This window comes from Myxine glutinosa, chromosome 8 (assembly GCF_964187855.1).
Source record: "Myxine glutinosa chromosome 8, kmMyxGlut1.1, whole genome shotgun sequence".
Lineage (NCBI taxonomy): Eukaryota > Metazoa > Chordata > Myxini > Myxiniformes > Myxinidae > Myxine > Myxine glutinosa.
The window spans coordinates 79,585,002-79,599,197 of record NC_136268.1 but is presented as its reverse complement, the minus strand read 5'-3'; the positions used below and the strand labels follow the sequence as shown (position 1 = coordinate 79,599,197).

The 14,196-nt window shown below is 43.6% G+C and overlaps 1 protein-coding gene across 1 annotated transcript in view; it reads right to left on the bottom strand.

The window, feature by feature from the left end:
• MED27 (mediator complex subunit 27) overlaps positions 1-14,196 on the bottom strand; it is a 141,753-nt gene that overhangs the window by 32,677 nt on the left and 94,880 nt on the right. Inside the window, exons 4-5 of the mRNA XM_068124688.2 lie at positions 4,605-4,698; positions 4,321-4,428 (exon numbers count right to left, since the gene is read on the bottom strand). Coding sequence (XP_067980789.1) covers positions 4,321-4,428; positions 4,605-4,698 — 202 coding nt within the window. The remainder of the gene's footprint in view (positions 1-4,320; positions 4,429-4,604; positions 4,699-14,196) is intronic.

Sequence of the window (14,196 nt, the reverse complement as noted above, 5' to 3'; positions counted from 1 at the left end):
TTTACATGATACGCTAACGGGCGTGAAAGTTAACTTTTTAAGAAAACTGGCCAGTGGGACTGTCCGTTTTGGATTGAAAAATCCACATAATTTAGCAATTTTATTTTTAGTTTACAGAAATAAACTTAGCAACATACGGATATCGTAAAGATGGCATTCTATGTTGTCCGATGTATTCTTCTCTTTGGGATCAGTGATCACTCAAGTGATCTTAGCAGATCTGTGCAGAAAGATCTACATTAACCCTCCCTAAGCTCACCTCTTTCCAAATTCAGAGTTTTTCCTTCCCGGGTTTGCTTCTTGTCCTCCCCTGCCCCACATTCTTCCGTACATCCCTTACTTGTCCAAGTCTCCCTCTATTTTGTCCTTCAATCCTGCTGTAGGTGGGTTTCCCCTTTCTGTTTCTGCTGTTCCTTTTGTTCCGTTATGTCCCGATCCATTCTATATTCCAGCTCCTCCACGAGCATCAACTTTGTATATACATATTTTTAATTGCCTAAGTAACATTGAACAACTGAGTGATAATGAAGTGGTATGTAGAAATCTAAAGATGTACAAATAGCAGACAATGAATGAATTTGTACATGCCATATCTTGTGACAATCAAGTCCACCGTTTAGAACAAAAAAAGAGCAATCAGAGAAGGCAGAATCTCGCTCGGACGTAGGTGGTTTTGTCCTTGGATCCTTCAGGTCCTCTTGGTCTTTAGGACCTTTTGAGACCTCAGGATATTTTGGGTAGTTGGGGTATTTTGGGTCTTCAAGGTCTTTAGGTTCTGGAGGGTCTTAGAGTTTGAAAGTGTCTTTGAGTTATCAAGCATGGAGGGGATTTTAGGGGTCGCAAAGGGTCTTTGGGTTCTAAAGGCTCAACAGTGTTAGGTGTCAAAGGATTTTAGGGGTCCGAACAGTTTTCATGGTTTTGGGGTCTTTGTGGGCCTTCATTATCCTTATGGTCTTCATGGTTTTAATGGATCTCAGGGTTGTAAAGGTCTGAAATGAGGGTGTCGTAAAGGGTCTAAAGTAATTAACAGTTTGAGTCAGTTGTGCTCCTGAGAAGGTATTTGCTCCGTCATGATCATCTCCTTAAAAAAGGGGTCCTTTCTTCTCGGCAAAGGTATGAGCAGTTCTGAAGAAAGCAGTCATCTTTCCTTCCACCACTGAAGGTGGATGAAGATCATGTTTTCACCTGTCTGTCTGTGAACAGGATATCTCAAAAAGTTGTGGACGGTTTTGGCCGAAATTTGTTGGACGGAGTGTGAAAAGGAAGAAAGGATTAGATTTCGGTGACGATCCAAATCCGATCATTTTTTAAGTGATTCTTTACCATTGAGACATGGGGGTCAAAATCGATATACAGCACACTATCTCAAAAAGTTGTGGATGTATTCGGATGAAACTTTGGGGATAGATTCGGTGTGTGACAAAGAGGAATCAATTTGATTTTGGGGAAGATTCTGATCCAGTGTTTTTAAAATATTTTAACCAATTCATCACCATTGAGAGATGGAGCCAAAATGATATATAGGACGATATTTCAAAACTTTATGCACAGATTATGACAAAACTAGGCAAATGAGTAGGTTAGGCGACAAGAACATGCCGATTCGATTTTGGTTCAGGTCCGGATCCGGATCCAGATCTGGCCTCTAAGTAGGATACAAAACGTCTACTATTCAGCCTGATCCGTATAAGAGAATTCATTAATTTTAAAAAAAAGTGATTCTGCACTATTGAGAGATGAGGCCAAAATGATATATAGCATGATATTTCAAAACGTTGTGGACCGATTATGACAAACCTAGGTGGATGAGTTGGTTAGATGACCAGAACAAGCCGATTAAAGTTTGGTTCAGGTCCGAATCGAGATTCAGCCTAGCGGAGGGATACAAAATGTAACCTGTTCACCCAGGTGGAGGCATGCGCTCTACCGCGTGCTATTCTAGTTTCTATCTGCGGCTGGTCCGTGATAGACATTGCCTTCTCTGCAGGTGTTACACTTGGAGAAGCTTTGTTAACTGCTTAATTTTTTGTGCATTGCCGTTGGGGATTTTGTGCTCCTTGATGTTCTGAAGTTGGAGGTTTATACTTCTCACTACAAACAATTCCTTTTAATGGAGACTTTGGTGGAAGGTTTCAGACATTTTGAGCATTTTACTTGTTGTTTGCAAGTCTAACCATTCTTCCATGCTCGAATCCATTTTCTCATTCAACTTTCCCTCATACATTTTTTGCCTCCTCACCCCTCCCCCCATCCTTCACCACAATCTTTATTACTCCCATTAACTCTTCCCACTCCAACCCTCTTACTTGCATGTTGCAGCGTTTCCTTCCCTCCTTTCCCTCTCTTTTTTGAGACTGTTCATTCCCTTGCTTTGTGTTCATACCCTCCCAGCTTCTCCCTTGCCCCGCCCCTTCCCAGCTTCCTCTCATCTCTCTCCCCAAATGTTCCCCTCATTCCTCCCCAACCAAACGTCCCCCTCTTCTCATTCCCAGCTATATGGAACTCAAACATCCAAGGTCTATGCTATAACTTGACGGATCTCTCAATCAAGGCCACTGCTGATAAACCTGAGTGGGTCGCCACTCCGACACAGGATATTTGAATGGCTTAAGTAAGTAAGAGACCCAAGAACAAGAGACCTTAAGTAAGAGACCCAGTAAACTGGTTCTCATTTTGCCAACCTCAGAAGGATAACAAGTTGAGTCAACCCACCTGGTGTTATTTCAACGGCACGACGAGGGCTCAAACTTAAGACCCCAATATCTTAAGCCAGCCATGTTAACTATAAAGCCAACACCAGACATTTCTTCCCACCCATGGTACACTGAATCCTGTGGTGAGGCAGTTGCTCTGAAAGAAGTTGCCTTCTCCTCCTGAAAAGCAAACCCGACCAATGGCAATCTTAACTCATTCCACAAAGCCTGCAACTAGTGTGTGTTCACTCTGAGGAGAGGGAGCAAACAACATCTGTGCAGCCCTAAGAATGAACTTACAAACTTGTCTCCCTCCTCTAAAACCTGGTGGCACCTTGTTGAGTCCATCTCTGGTGTATACTCCCCTTCCATCCCTTCCTTCTCTTGAAATGGCACCACAGCAGACTCCCCTCATGAGAAGGCTCAATGCCTCAATTCTGTGTTTGCTTCCAAATCTTGTGTCCCGCCCAACCCCTCTCTGCACCCACCCTCCCCTTCCTACCCAAGTGCTCCTGGACTCTATCTTTTTCACCTGAGAAGGTAGAAAACTTTCTGGCTCCCCTTGACTGTGATTCTGCGAATGGACTGGGCAGCATCAGCTCACGTGTCCTAAAAACATGCGCTGTCCCGTCCCGGTGGCTGCTCTTGCACATCATGTCATTTGCACGAGATCATCTTCCATCTACTTGGAAGTTTGCTAACATCACTGCATTACATAAACAAGGTGCAAAAACAGATCCCCTCAACGACAGACCTGCCAGCTTACAATACGTTGCAGGTATATCTGTGTGTTTGAGATGAACAATATTCTGGTTACTAGTTTAACCATCTTATAAACCGAGATCATTTGTTATATGCAGCCTCAATTACAAGTTCATCAAAATCACTCAACATCTCAGTGTTCCTTTGCATCTGGAATAGCCTGGCAAACAGGCGCTACAACACCTTGAGTGGTGTGATACAACGCCTGCTTTAAAATAATTGCAGAGCTGTGATGTGTTTTTTTTGTCAATATCCGAAATCCCAGTTTATCAGTCGGATTTGTTGTGGTCGTAAAGGAGTCAAACCTCTTAACGACAGACCTGCCAGACCTGCCAGACAACAAGATGTCATCGAGGAAAATACGCAAATTATTTTCTGAAGGAGTCAAACCAATGAGATGTCATTGAGGAAAATACGCAGATTATTTTCTGAAGGAGTCAAACCAATGAGATGTCATTGAGGAAAATACGCAGATTATTTTCTGAAGGAGTCAAACCAATGAGATGTCATCGAGGAAAATACCCAAATTATTTTCTGTATTTCTTATTTCAAAAGGTGCGGCAGTTGTACGAGAGACATTACTCCACTTACCACAATAACAAACAATTATCTATTTTATTTTATTTATTTTATTTGACAAGCAAAAAAAGTCAGAATAGAATAAGATAAAATAAAACAATTTTTTTTTTCAAAGCTTTCAACTTATGGCATCACATCATGTGCAATACCATTGCTCTGAAGACTGTGCCTCGAGGCAGTGCTAAAAACTTTAGGCCTGCCTCAATTTACCAACTGGCCATGAAACAATGTACGAAAGGAAAGGAAAAAAAACAACAAATGATCAGAATAATTGTGTCGTACATACCACTCCATCGTCAGTGTGTGCTAGCTCGTGAAAGGCTCGAACAAGCACCCGCTCAATAATCAATGTACGCAACACCACCACCGCACGCAGCACCTTACCCAAAGTAACCTGCGGCAGTGAGAGAAATATTACCAGACATGAAAAACGTTCTGGCCACTCCATTGCATCTCCATTAGATGGAACTGAAGTTTGGAAGCGAATAGAGTGCGGTGCTGTAAATGCGAAACGGAGAGAGTAAATACGGTAGTTTTCAATTGTGGATGCAGACTGCAAAACCCTCTCACCACAACAATGACGGAAGTGCCACCGGGACGGGACAATGATACAGACATGTCTGCGAACAGGCGATCCATCCGAGCGATGACCTCGTCCACATATCTGTTGGGAAAAGAAGGATTGAATGCCAACATGGAATTTTATTTTGCTAAAAACAACCCGAGATGAGTCAGTTGACAACGGCAGTCTTAAGTGATTTTCCTTTTCCACCTTAGCTTAATGGGAAGGACTTCCAGCAAATGTGTACTTTATTGGATTAGGATTCAATAACAAATTTGCTCGCATCATTACTGAGGCATAAATGCAGTGCGGCTGATGCAGTGATGCAGACTATGCGGCTGATGCAGTGCCCATGTACACTTGGGCATAAATCACAAACTTAATGGGTGCCACGCAGAAGCTGATAGGTAAGTGCAATAACCACCGAGTGACTGCCTGCATTAAAATGTATTTGCTTCAATCACAATCTCCATTCAACAATAACGCAGCCTGTACTTGGGGATAATATGCGGAAATGATGACTCGCTGCGATTCCTTTTGCCATCAGAGGTGATCGGTTTGAATGATTAGATCCCAATCCCTTGATCAATGTGCAAAATGGTGCTGATAGAACCACAGTGGAATACCTTTGGGAGTGCGTCAGTCCAATTACACCTTGAGAGTCAAAATTAAATAAATCCGAAGTATTCCAGAAGCATTCCCGCACATCACCCGAATACACCACCCCAGTGATCCTTTATTTAAATTGAAGTACGGCACTGCAAAACTGGAGGTTCTTGGAAGTATTGTGAAGGCAGATCTCGCGAGATCTTGGAGACGGCGGCAGGGATTTTCGAAGCTCCACACGGTCTCCACGTTTTTCGAAGTTAAGTCTGTTCACAATTGTATTTTGTCGAAACTGTATTTATCTTTCGGTGTGTGAAGTTATTGTGTGCAACTTTGGTTGTTTCTCGGTGTTTATCTTTCATAAATTGATCGTCTGTTTGCCGTGTCGCGAGCAAGGCCTTGTACAGTGTGCACTGTACAACCTTGAGGCTTTGTTTTTCTCTCAGTGGTCCGTCGTTTGTGATCCAATAACTTTCGTTCTCTGTATTCCCAGTCTTTTCACCCATAGCCTACTTCCTTGTGTAAATCTCAACTCAAAAAAACAAACAAAAAAAAACAAAACATTTCCTTCTCTGTTCTCATTCGTTTATTCATTCTTATTCGTTCGTTCGTTCTTCGACCACGTGTTTCTCCCCCATTTCCCCAGATAGTTTTCACTCATTAACCTTCAATGTTTACACTTTCCCCTGAAGTTATGTATTCCGTCATATTTTATAACACCTTTTTCTTCTTCTTCTTTAAAAGGCTGCTTTCGACTTGCTCACCAAATCAATTCATCCCAAAAAAAATATCCATCTCCTATAGTGCCTTTTTTCTACATTCCCTAAACTCTCCTGCACTCCATCCTCCATCCAGCGTCCTTAAACGTATTTTTAACTCGAAGGTCACAAGAAACTCATTTTGCAATAAATGTTCGTTTCCCATAAATCGTACACTTTCAAAAATCCAATCTCACCCCTCCCCTCCAAATCTTCCCCATAACCCCTCCCCTACAAATCTTCCCCATCACCCCTCCCCTCCAAATCTTCCCCATCACCCATCCCTTTCAAATCTCCCCCCTTGCCCCCTCCCTCCTAAACTACCCCCTCACCCCTCCCCGCCAAGACGCCCCCTCGCCCCTCCCCTCCTAGACTCCTGCCTCACCCCTCCCCTCCAAATCTCCCCCATATCCCATCCCTTTCAAATCCCTCCCCTTGTCCCTTCCCTCCCAAACTCCCCCCTCACCCCTCCCCTTCAAATCTCCCCACCCTCATTGCTTCTCAATTTCCCCCCTCTCACTCCCCCTCCTCAAAGCGTCCTCCCCGCTTCTTCCCCCTTCAAACTCTCACCTCCATCTCCCCCAACCTTCTGCCTCGCTCTTCCCCCTCCTCAAATAACACCTCATTGTGGCTCACCCAATCACCATCAAACCTTTTGTCCGCCCCATCCTTCCCTTTCTCCGAGCTATTCTGAAATCTCTGACACACCTTCAACAGCTCTCCCTACCTCTTCCACCTCTTCCACATCTTACCCTACCCCTCCTCCCCCCTGTTCTGTATCTGATGCTCCCCCTTCCTCTTCATTAACGGTATGGATCTCAAACATCCGGGGCCTTCGTTCAAACTTAACTGATCTCTCCATACAGGTTGCTTCTGTCAAACCAGACGTGATCTGCTTAACAGAAACTTTCCTCCTTTATGATGTCTCTGATTCCATAGTATCTCTCCCGGGCTACTCCCTCCTCCGGTATGATAGACCTGAGCCTCGTCCTGGAGGCGGGGTTGCTATCTTTATCAAAAACTCTCTTCCTCACTCGCCCTGCACTGCACTCTCTCCACCTCACCCCCAGGAATACCTCTGGCTACGGCTTCCCCTTCGCTCCCACCTCTTGTTCATATGTGTGTTGTACCGTCCACCAAACAGTGATGACTCCATCTACATCTCGCTGTCTGATGATATGGACCAACTTCTATCTACTCATCCCAACTCTCTCTTCCTCATATGTGGTGATTTCAACTGTCATCATGCCAGTTGGCTGGGTGTGGGTACCTCTCTCACCAGCCATGGCTCCTTAGCAAAGGACTTCTGCGACTCACTGGGACTGACACAATCTGTCAATTTCCCGACCCGGATCTCAGTCAACGGAACATCTTCTCTTCTGGACTTGGTTATGACTAACTTCCCTGAAAATGTCTGCTGCTCTTCTTCTGCTCCGATCGGATCATCTGATCATGTCCTTGTTAAAGTGGACATCTCTCTGACCATCCTCAGGGAGCCTGCTCAGCGTCGACGAGTCTGGCATTTCACTCAGGCCAACTGGCACGGTCTTCAAGCAGCCATCAATCATCTGGACTGGTCTCCCATCTCTACCACCTCTGACATCAACTCATCCTGGGAATTCTTCCAAAGTAAATTGCTCTCTCTCATGCACAGATTTATCCCATCTCGTCTTCAGTTGTCATACCCTTCCTCCCGTCCATGGTACACGGAATCTTGTGGTGAGGCTGTTGCCCAGAAACAACTTGCCTTCGTCTCCTGGAAAGCAAATCCAACGGAAGGAAATCTCATTTCCTTTCACAAAGCCCGAAACAAGTGTGTGTCCACCCTCAGGAGAGCCAGGAAACAATATCTCTCCGTTCTCAAGACCGAACTCTCTTATCTGTCTCCCTCTTCCAAATCCTGGTGGCGTCTGGTCAAATCCGTTTCTGGTGTTTGTTCCCCCTCCATCCCCTCCCTTACCTCAAATGGCTACACAGCTGACTCCGCACGTGAAAAAGCTGAATGCCTCAACTCTGTGTTTGCCTCTAAATCTTGTGTCCCAAACCCATCCCTCTCTGTACCCACCATACCCAGTCGTACCCTGCTGCTTCTGGACTCCGTGTCCTTTCCTCCTGACAAGGTGGAAAAGTTTCTGTCAACCCTCGACTCTGATTCTGCAACTGGACCCGACGGCATCAGCCCACGGGTCCTAAAATCCTGCTCTGCTGCTCTATCTCACCCGCTCTCTGTTCTCTTCACCCTCTCTTTTGCTCAAGGTCAACTGCCATCTGCTTGGAAATCAGCCAACATCACCGCTTTGCACAAAAAAGGTGCAAAAACAGATCCTAGCAACTACAGACCAATCAGCCTTCTCCCAATTATCAGCAAAGTCATGGAATCCATCATTGCTTCTGATATGAAATCTTTCCTCTTCTCCAATGGCTTGATCTCTGATCATCAATTTGGTTTCAGACCAGGTCACTCTACTCTGGACATGCTGCTTCTGCTGTCTCAACAATGGATGGAGGTCCTCAATGCCAAACAGGAAATTAGAGCTGTCTCCCTCGACATATCACGTGCCTTCGACACGGTCTGGCACCCCGCTCTGCTCACCAAACTCTCCTCCTTTGGTATCCATGGAAATCTCCACGCATGGCTGGCGGACTTCCTCTCTAGTCGTCGTCAACGTGTGGCCCTGAATGGGTTTCTCTCATCTCCTCTTCCTGTTCAGGCTGGAGTTCCCCAAGGCAGTGTTCTGGGCCCCGTGCTTTTTCTGGTCTTCATCAATGATCTCTCTGACTCTCTCGAAAATCCTCTCTATCTCTTTGCTGATGACTCCACTCTCTGCCGCTCCATTCCTCTTCCCTCAGATAGGCAGTCTGCTGCCTCCTCACTCTCTGAAGACCTGGACAAAATCACAGACTGGTCAAACAAGTGGAACATGTCTTTCAATCCTGACAAATCTCACACTCTTACTATGTCTCTCCGAAAAGATCGACTGGACAACCCTCCCATCTACTTTCTCAACAATCCTCTCCAAGAAGTTCTGTCGCTCAAGATTTTGGGTCTCACTATCTGCCATGATCTTTCTTGGGAAAACCACATTTCCAAGCTGGCCTCCAAAGCCAGTCGCCGACTGGGCATCCTCCGTCGTGCGAAGTCTTTCCTCGGCACACCTGAGCTCCTCACCACATACAAGGCTTTCATCCGCAGCTCAATGGAATACTGTTCTCCCCTATGGGCCGGTGCTCCTACCTCACACCTAGCTCGGCTTCACGCTGTTGAAACCAAAGCTTTCAGAATTATTGGAATCTCCCGCGATGAAGCTATCTCTGAGGGCCTTTCACTCACTCACCGCAGGCAGGTAGGTGGTCTTTCTGTCTTCTACCGACTCCTCTCCGGCCTTGCACCCCCAGCTCTCTCTGTGCTCTGTCCCCCAAATATTCCTACAGGTCGCACAAGATCTGCCAGCAACCCTCTGATGGTTAAACTGCCGAAATCTCGGCTCTCCGCTCACCTTCACTCTTTCATTCCTCTTTTCTCCCGCCTCTGGAACAAACTCCCTCACTCCCTTCAATCCCACTCCTCCCTCCAGGTCTTTAAAACAGCTGTTCACCACCATCTCTTATCTTCCCCCATCCAAAACCTTGATCTTTTCTACCCCCGCTAATTCACCCCAGATCCACCTTGTTTGAAATTCCAACTTCTTTCCTGGAAGTCCTGGCAGTGTCCATATGTTTTATACCTCTCCCACTGCCCCCTTCCCACGCCCCCCCCCCCCCCAAAGCCCTCACCCTCTCTCAGATCTCTCGATGTCTCCATGTCTCTCGGTCCCTGCTCTCAAATGTTGTGTTTGTGTCCTTCCCCCTCTCTCCCCATCTTGTCTACCGCTCCCTATGTTATGTTTTATGTGTCGGTTTGTCTTTCTGTGTGATTAATGTTCGCTCTTTCACGAGCCTCGATCTTGTATAAAAAAAAAAAAAAAAAAAAAAAAAAAAAAAGGCCATTTGTTTTATACAGTGTTCAAATGTATACACAAAGAATTAAGTTAAGCACCCCCCCCGTTTTTTTACAACCTCGCACATTACAAGTTTGTTGTCGTCAAAACAGTGTAATATACCCATGATATTGCTATATTTTCTGGAGAAGTGATATTATGGTCACATAAAAACATAACAATCATGCCGTTTTCAATATTTTATTCTGAATAATTTAAGGTGAAATTTTTTGGGAATTTTAGGCATATTTTCACCTCAATTTAAGTATGGAGCTATAGGTCCATCACGGACAGTGTGGATGACGTTTATGTTTTCTAACGTACAGTCATTGTTCTGAGAAGACCTCTAGCGATCTTTGCGTCAATAACGTGTGTAGGACCCACGTGATCGGATCACTGACTCAACCAATCACTTTTTTTCACTTTGATCACTCAATTTCATCAATGGATAATTGCTAATGTCATACCAATCATTATTTGATCTCACATACCTTAGAATATATGCCAATGTATACATATACACAAAGAATATATATTAGGGGGTGCTTACCTTAATTCGTTGTGTAGGGGTGCTTAACTTAATTCTTTGTGTATATATTTGAAGTTAAGTAAAAGTTTAAAGACAAATAAATAAAAAAATCTGGGGTTTGCGACCAATTTTCCCGGAGTCTATTACACCACCCAATCTCACAGATTACATTTGTTATTCGTGACTGTTTGTGCCATTTATGATATCCTTAAAAACTAAAAATCACACTCTTTGTGCATGTGCATGACTAGTTATACAGGAAGTGCCAGTGACATTTTGACAAGTCTCTGGTGGTGTAACGGCTAGAACGTCTGCTCTGAGTCTGGGTTCAACCTGGTCGGCGGTTCACACTCCGACAAAGTCATACCAATGACAATAAAAATGGTACGTGCTGCTTCCTTGATGCTCAGCATGCAAAAGGATAGGGGTACAGACAAACAACCACAGATTGGCAATAATAGTGCAGGCTTTGATGGGCCTTTTGGCCTCTTCCTGTGTTGAAGTTTCTTGAAAGGGAACTCATTAATTTATTTATATTTAGCATTGGTATAAGCATTCTGTGCAAAATCAAGATGGCAACCACACAGGCACATGTGCTGTGGAACAGAGGCATATAATTTACTTCCTTTTTAAGGAGAGCATCAAACCAGCTAAAATCCACAGGATTGCCTCTACAATTTGGTGACCTGTTTTTCACACATCACCAAATTATGGAGCAATCTTGTGCATATGAGGAAAAGCATCATGCTGCTTGTGTCATTTGGTCTCAAGCCAGTCTTGCACATCATGTTGGTCGTCCTTTGGCCTCACAGCCGTGCAACAAATTAGAGCTGCCAAGCAGTCGAATGCCACCCTTGTCAGTCTATTTTTTGTTGATGGAATATTTTACCAATGCTCTCATGCAGTCGTGATAAAAGGTTTGTGAGCCATTTTCGACCTCTCTGTTTCTGCATTAAGTTGACCTAAAATGTGATCAGATCTTCATCATCTACGTCGTAATAGATAGAGATCCTGATTAAATTAGATTAGATCCCTCCAAGCCCTCTACCTCCCACAGATCTCTCGATGTCTCTGCTCTCAAATGTTGTACTTGTGTGCTTCCCCCTCTCCCCATCTTGTCTCCTACTCCCTTTATTTCGTCTTGTGTGTCCGTTTTTTTTTGTTTTGTTTTTGTCATTAATGTTAGCTCTTACACAAGCCTCGATCTTGTATACGAAAAAAAAAAAAAAAAAATTCATTTATTTATTGAGCAAAATGATCCAATATTCAATTTCTTTGTCGGAAAACGTACATGAACCTATACATTCAGTAACTGGTGGCACCACCACAACTATCAGGACAATAATCTAAACCCACCCAAACGCAACTATCTTTTATATATACTAGTACACCCGCTCAATTTGGGAGCAGCAGGGGTGTCATGCCATTATCCTTATTATTATTACTATTGCCAATTATTATTATTACTTATGCTAGATCAGCTCATTTAAAATATCAGGCCATGCCTCACCATTCTAAATTCCCTATAATAAAATTTACTTCCGTGAGGATGTCAACGGCTGGGGAAATATCGCAAGTCACAAAACCCCTTTGCTGAGGGGGGATATTGTTGTGTAATAACATTAATATTATGATATTATCATTTGTGTTATTGGTTCACGAGTTATCAAGTGACCACAATATTCGTCATGTGTGTGCGTCTGTGTGTGTGTCTGTCTGTCTGTCCGCAGCATAACTAACCGATGATATCATCCGATCTTGATGAAACTTGGGTGGGACGTTGATATCATGATCTAGTTGTGTCCTGCCTAGAGTGGGCGTATTGCGCCCATTGTGGGCAGAGCCACGCCCGAAAAAGATGTCTTTTTAGGGGGTAATCGAGTTCAAGCTACATCTTCTCTGAGGGGTTTGGTGGAATCTGACAGGGGGTTCGATATTTGGTTAGGCCAATGTCATGTGTCTAGCCCAAAGGAGCTCGATTTTTCATTTTTTTTCATTTTTTACATTTATTTATTTTTGATTATTATTTTTTCATTTCATTTTTCACCGAATTTTCGGTATTGTGTAGCTAACTAACCTCATAACTGATTATATATTATATTCTATCTCATTTCAAGGTCAGTAACCTTCGTTTCGACATTTCCAGACCTGGCCTGTTTCGGTTATAGTCCGTCCTTTGTCATTGAATATGAGCCTGGTGTTGGCTTAGCGGTTAGGGTGCCGGCTTGGGATACCAGGATCCTGGGTTTGAATCCCGGTCGATCGCTGTATTAACACCAGGGGGGTTGACTCAGCCTGTCATCCTTCCGAGGTCGGCAAATTGAGTACCAGTTCACTGGTAATTCCCTGTGTCGCAAGAGGCGACTAACAGGGATGGTGGCAGGAAGGGCATCCGGCCATAAAACATTGCTTCAAAAAGGGGACCACGGTGCCCGGAAAAGGCAAACCCCTGCTCTGCAGGAGAAAATGGCCTCTAAAGTTGGTCTTTGTCATTGAATAGCGCTCGCTCGTGAACCATCGTCGTCTCCTGACTTGTTACTTTTGTTATTGGAAGCAACCTTTGAAAAATGCCACAGAAGAAGCAGGAATGGTTGTTATTAACCCTTGTGGGGCATATAGACTAAAGTAGATCTACGATCAGGTGCAATAGTTGACATGATAAGCTTAGATTGCCTCACAGATGTCAGGATTCCTCCAAATTTCTTTCAGTTTAGTGTTCTACAGCCAGTTCTACAGCACTTGTTTAAAAAAGTAATCATATGTGTTTGTGGTTTATAATATTTTTACTTCTGGTAGATGTCGTTGCTCCCACAAAAACATCACAATAAGCTATTTCTACACGTTAACACGGCATTTGTTGAAGGAGGAAACACCCCTTGGGGGAGGGGGATATTATTAGTATTAATATTGTTTTGTAATAACATTAATATTATGCTATTACCAATAGCATTGTTGTTACTTTTGTTATTAGAAGCGGCTTTGGAATACGCCATGATAAAGCTATCTTAACACGGATATACACCTCTACAAGCAACCCCTTGGCGGGGAAACTTGAAGAAATGATACCGCATTTAAGAGTTCTTGTGTCCGGACAGTGTACGTGCATGTCTACAAATATCGATATTCAGGCACTTTTAAGTTATGTACATTGTTGTGCATACGGATGGTGTATAGGCTTAGAGTCACTGTTTGCACACCTGTGAGGAAAAAATAAAATAACCACAAACTATTTAGTCAATTTCATCCAACATATAATTTACCCCCACCCCCTCGCAATTTTTTTTTTTTTTTTGGCTTCTCTATCTTGTCCACCCCATGTGCTTTCCCCTAACCCTATGTTACCTGCATCCCTTGTTTGTCTGTCTCCATCTATTTTCTACCAGGTTATCTGCTCGTCTATATGTAAAAGGAGCTGCATATCTCTAACGCTTTATTCAAAAGCATTTCTGCTGTTGTAAAATAAAACAAATGGTATTGTTGGAAAGCTAACAATCCATTTATTTAGAACAAAAAATTGTTCCTTCAACCACATTTACTTCCCTGTTTTAAATGTTCAGTGTTTCTGGGATTGAGGAAGAAGAAGCAGGACCTTGAGTTTTAATACAGCAGTTCCAATGGTAACATTTACTATTCTACCGCAAAAGGAACCTTTTACAAGGACCCTTGAGGAGCACACAAAATTGAATATAGTAATATTTATTGAAGCAATAGAAAAATATATAAAGGTACA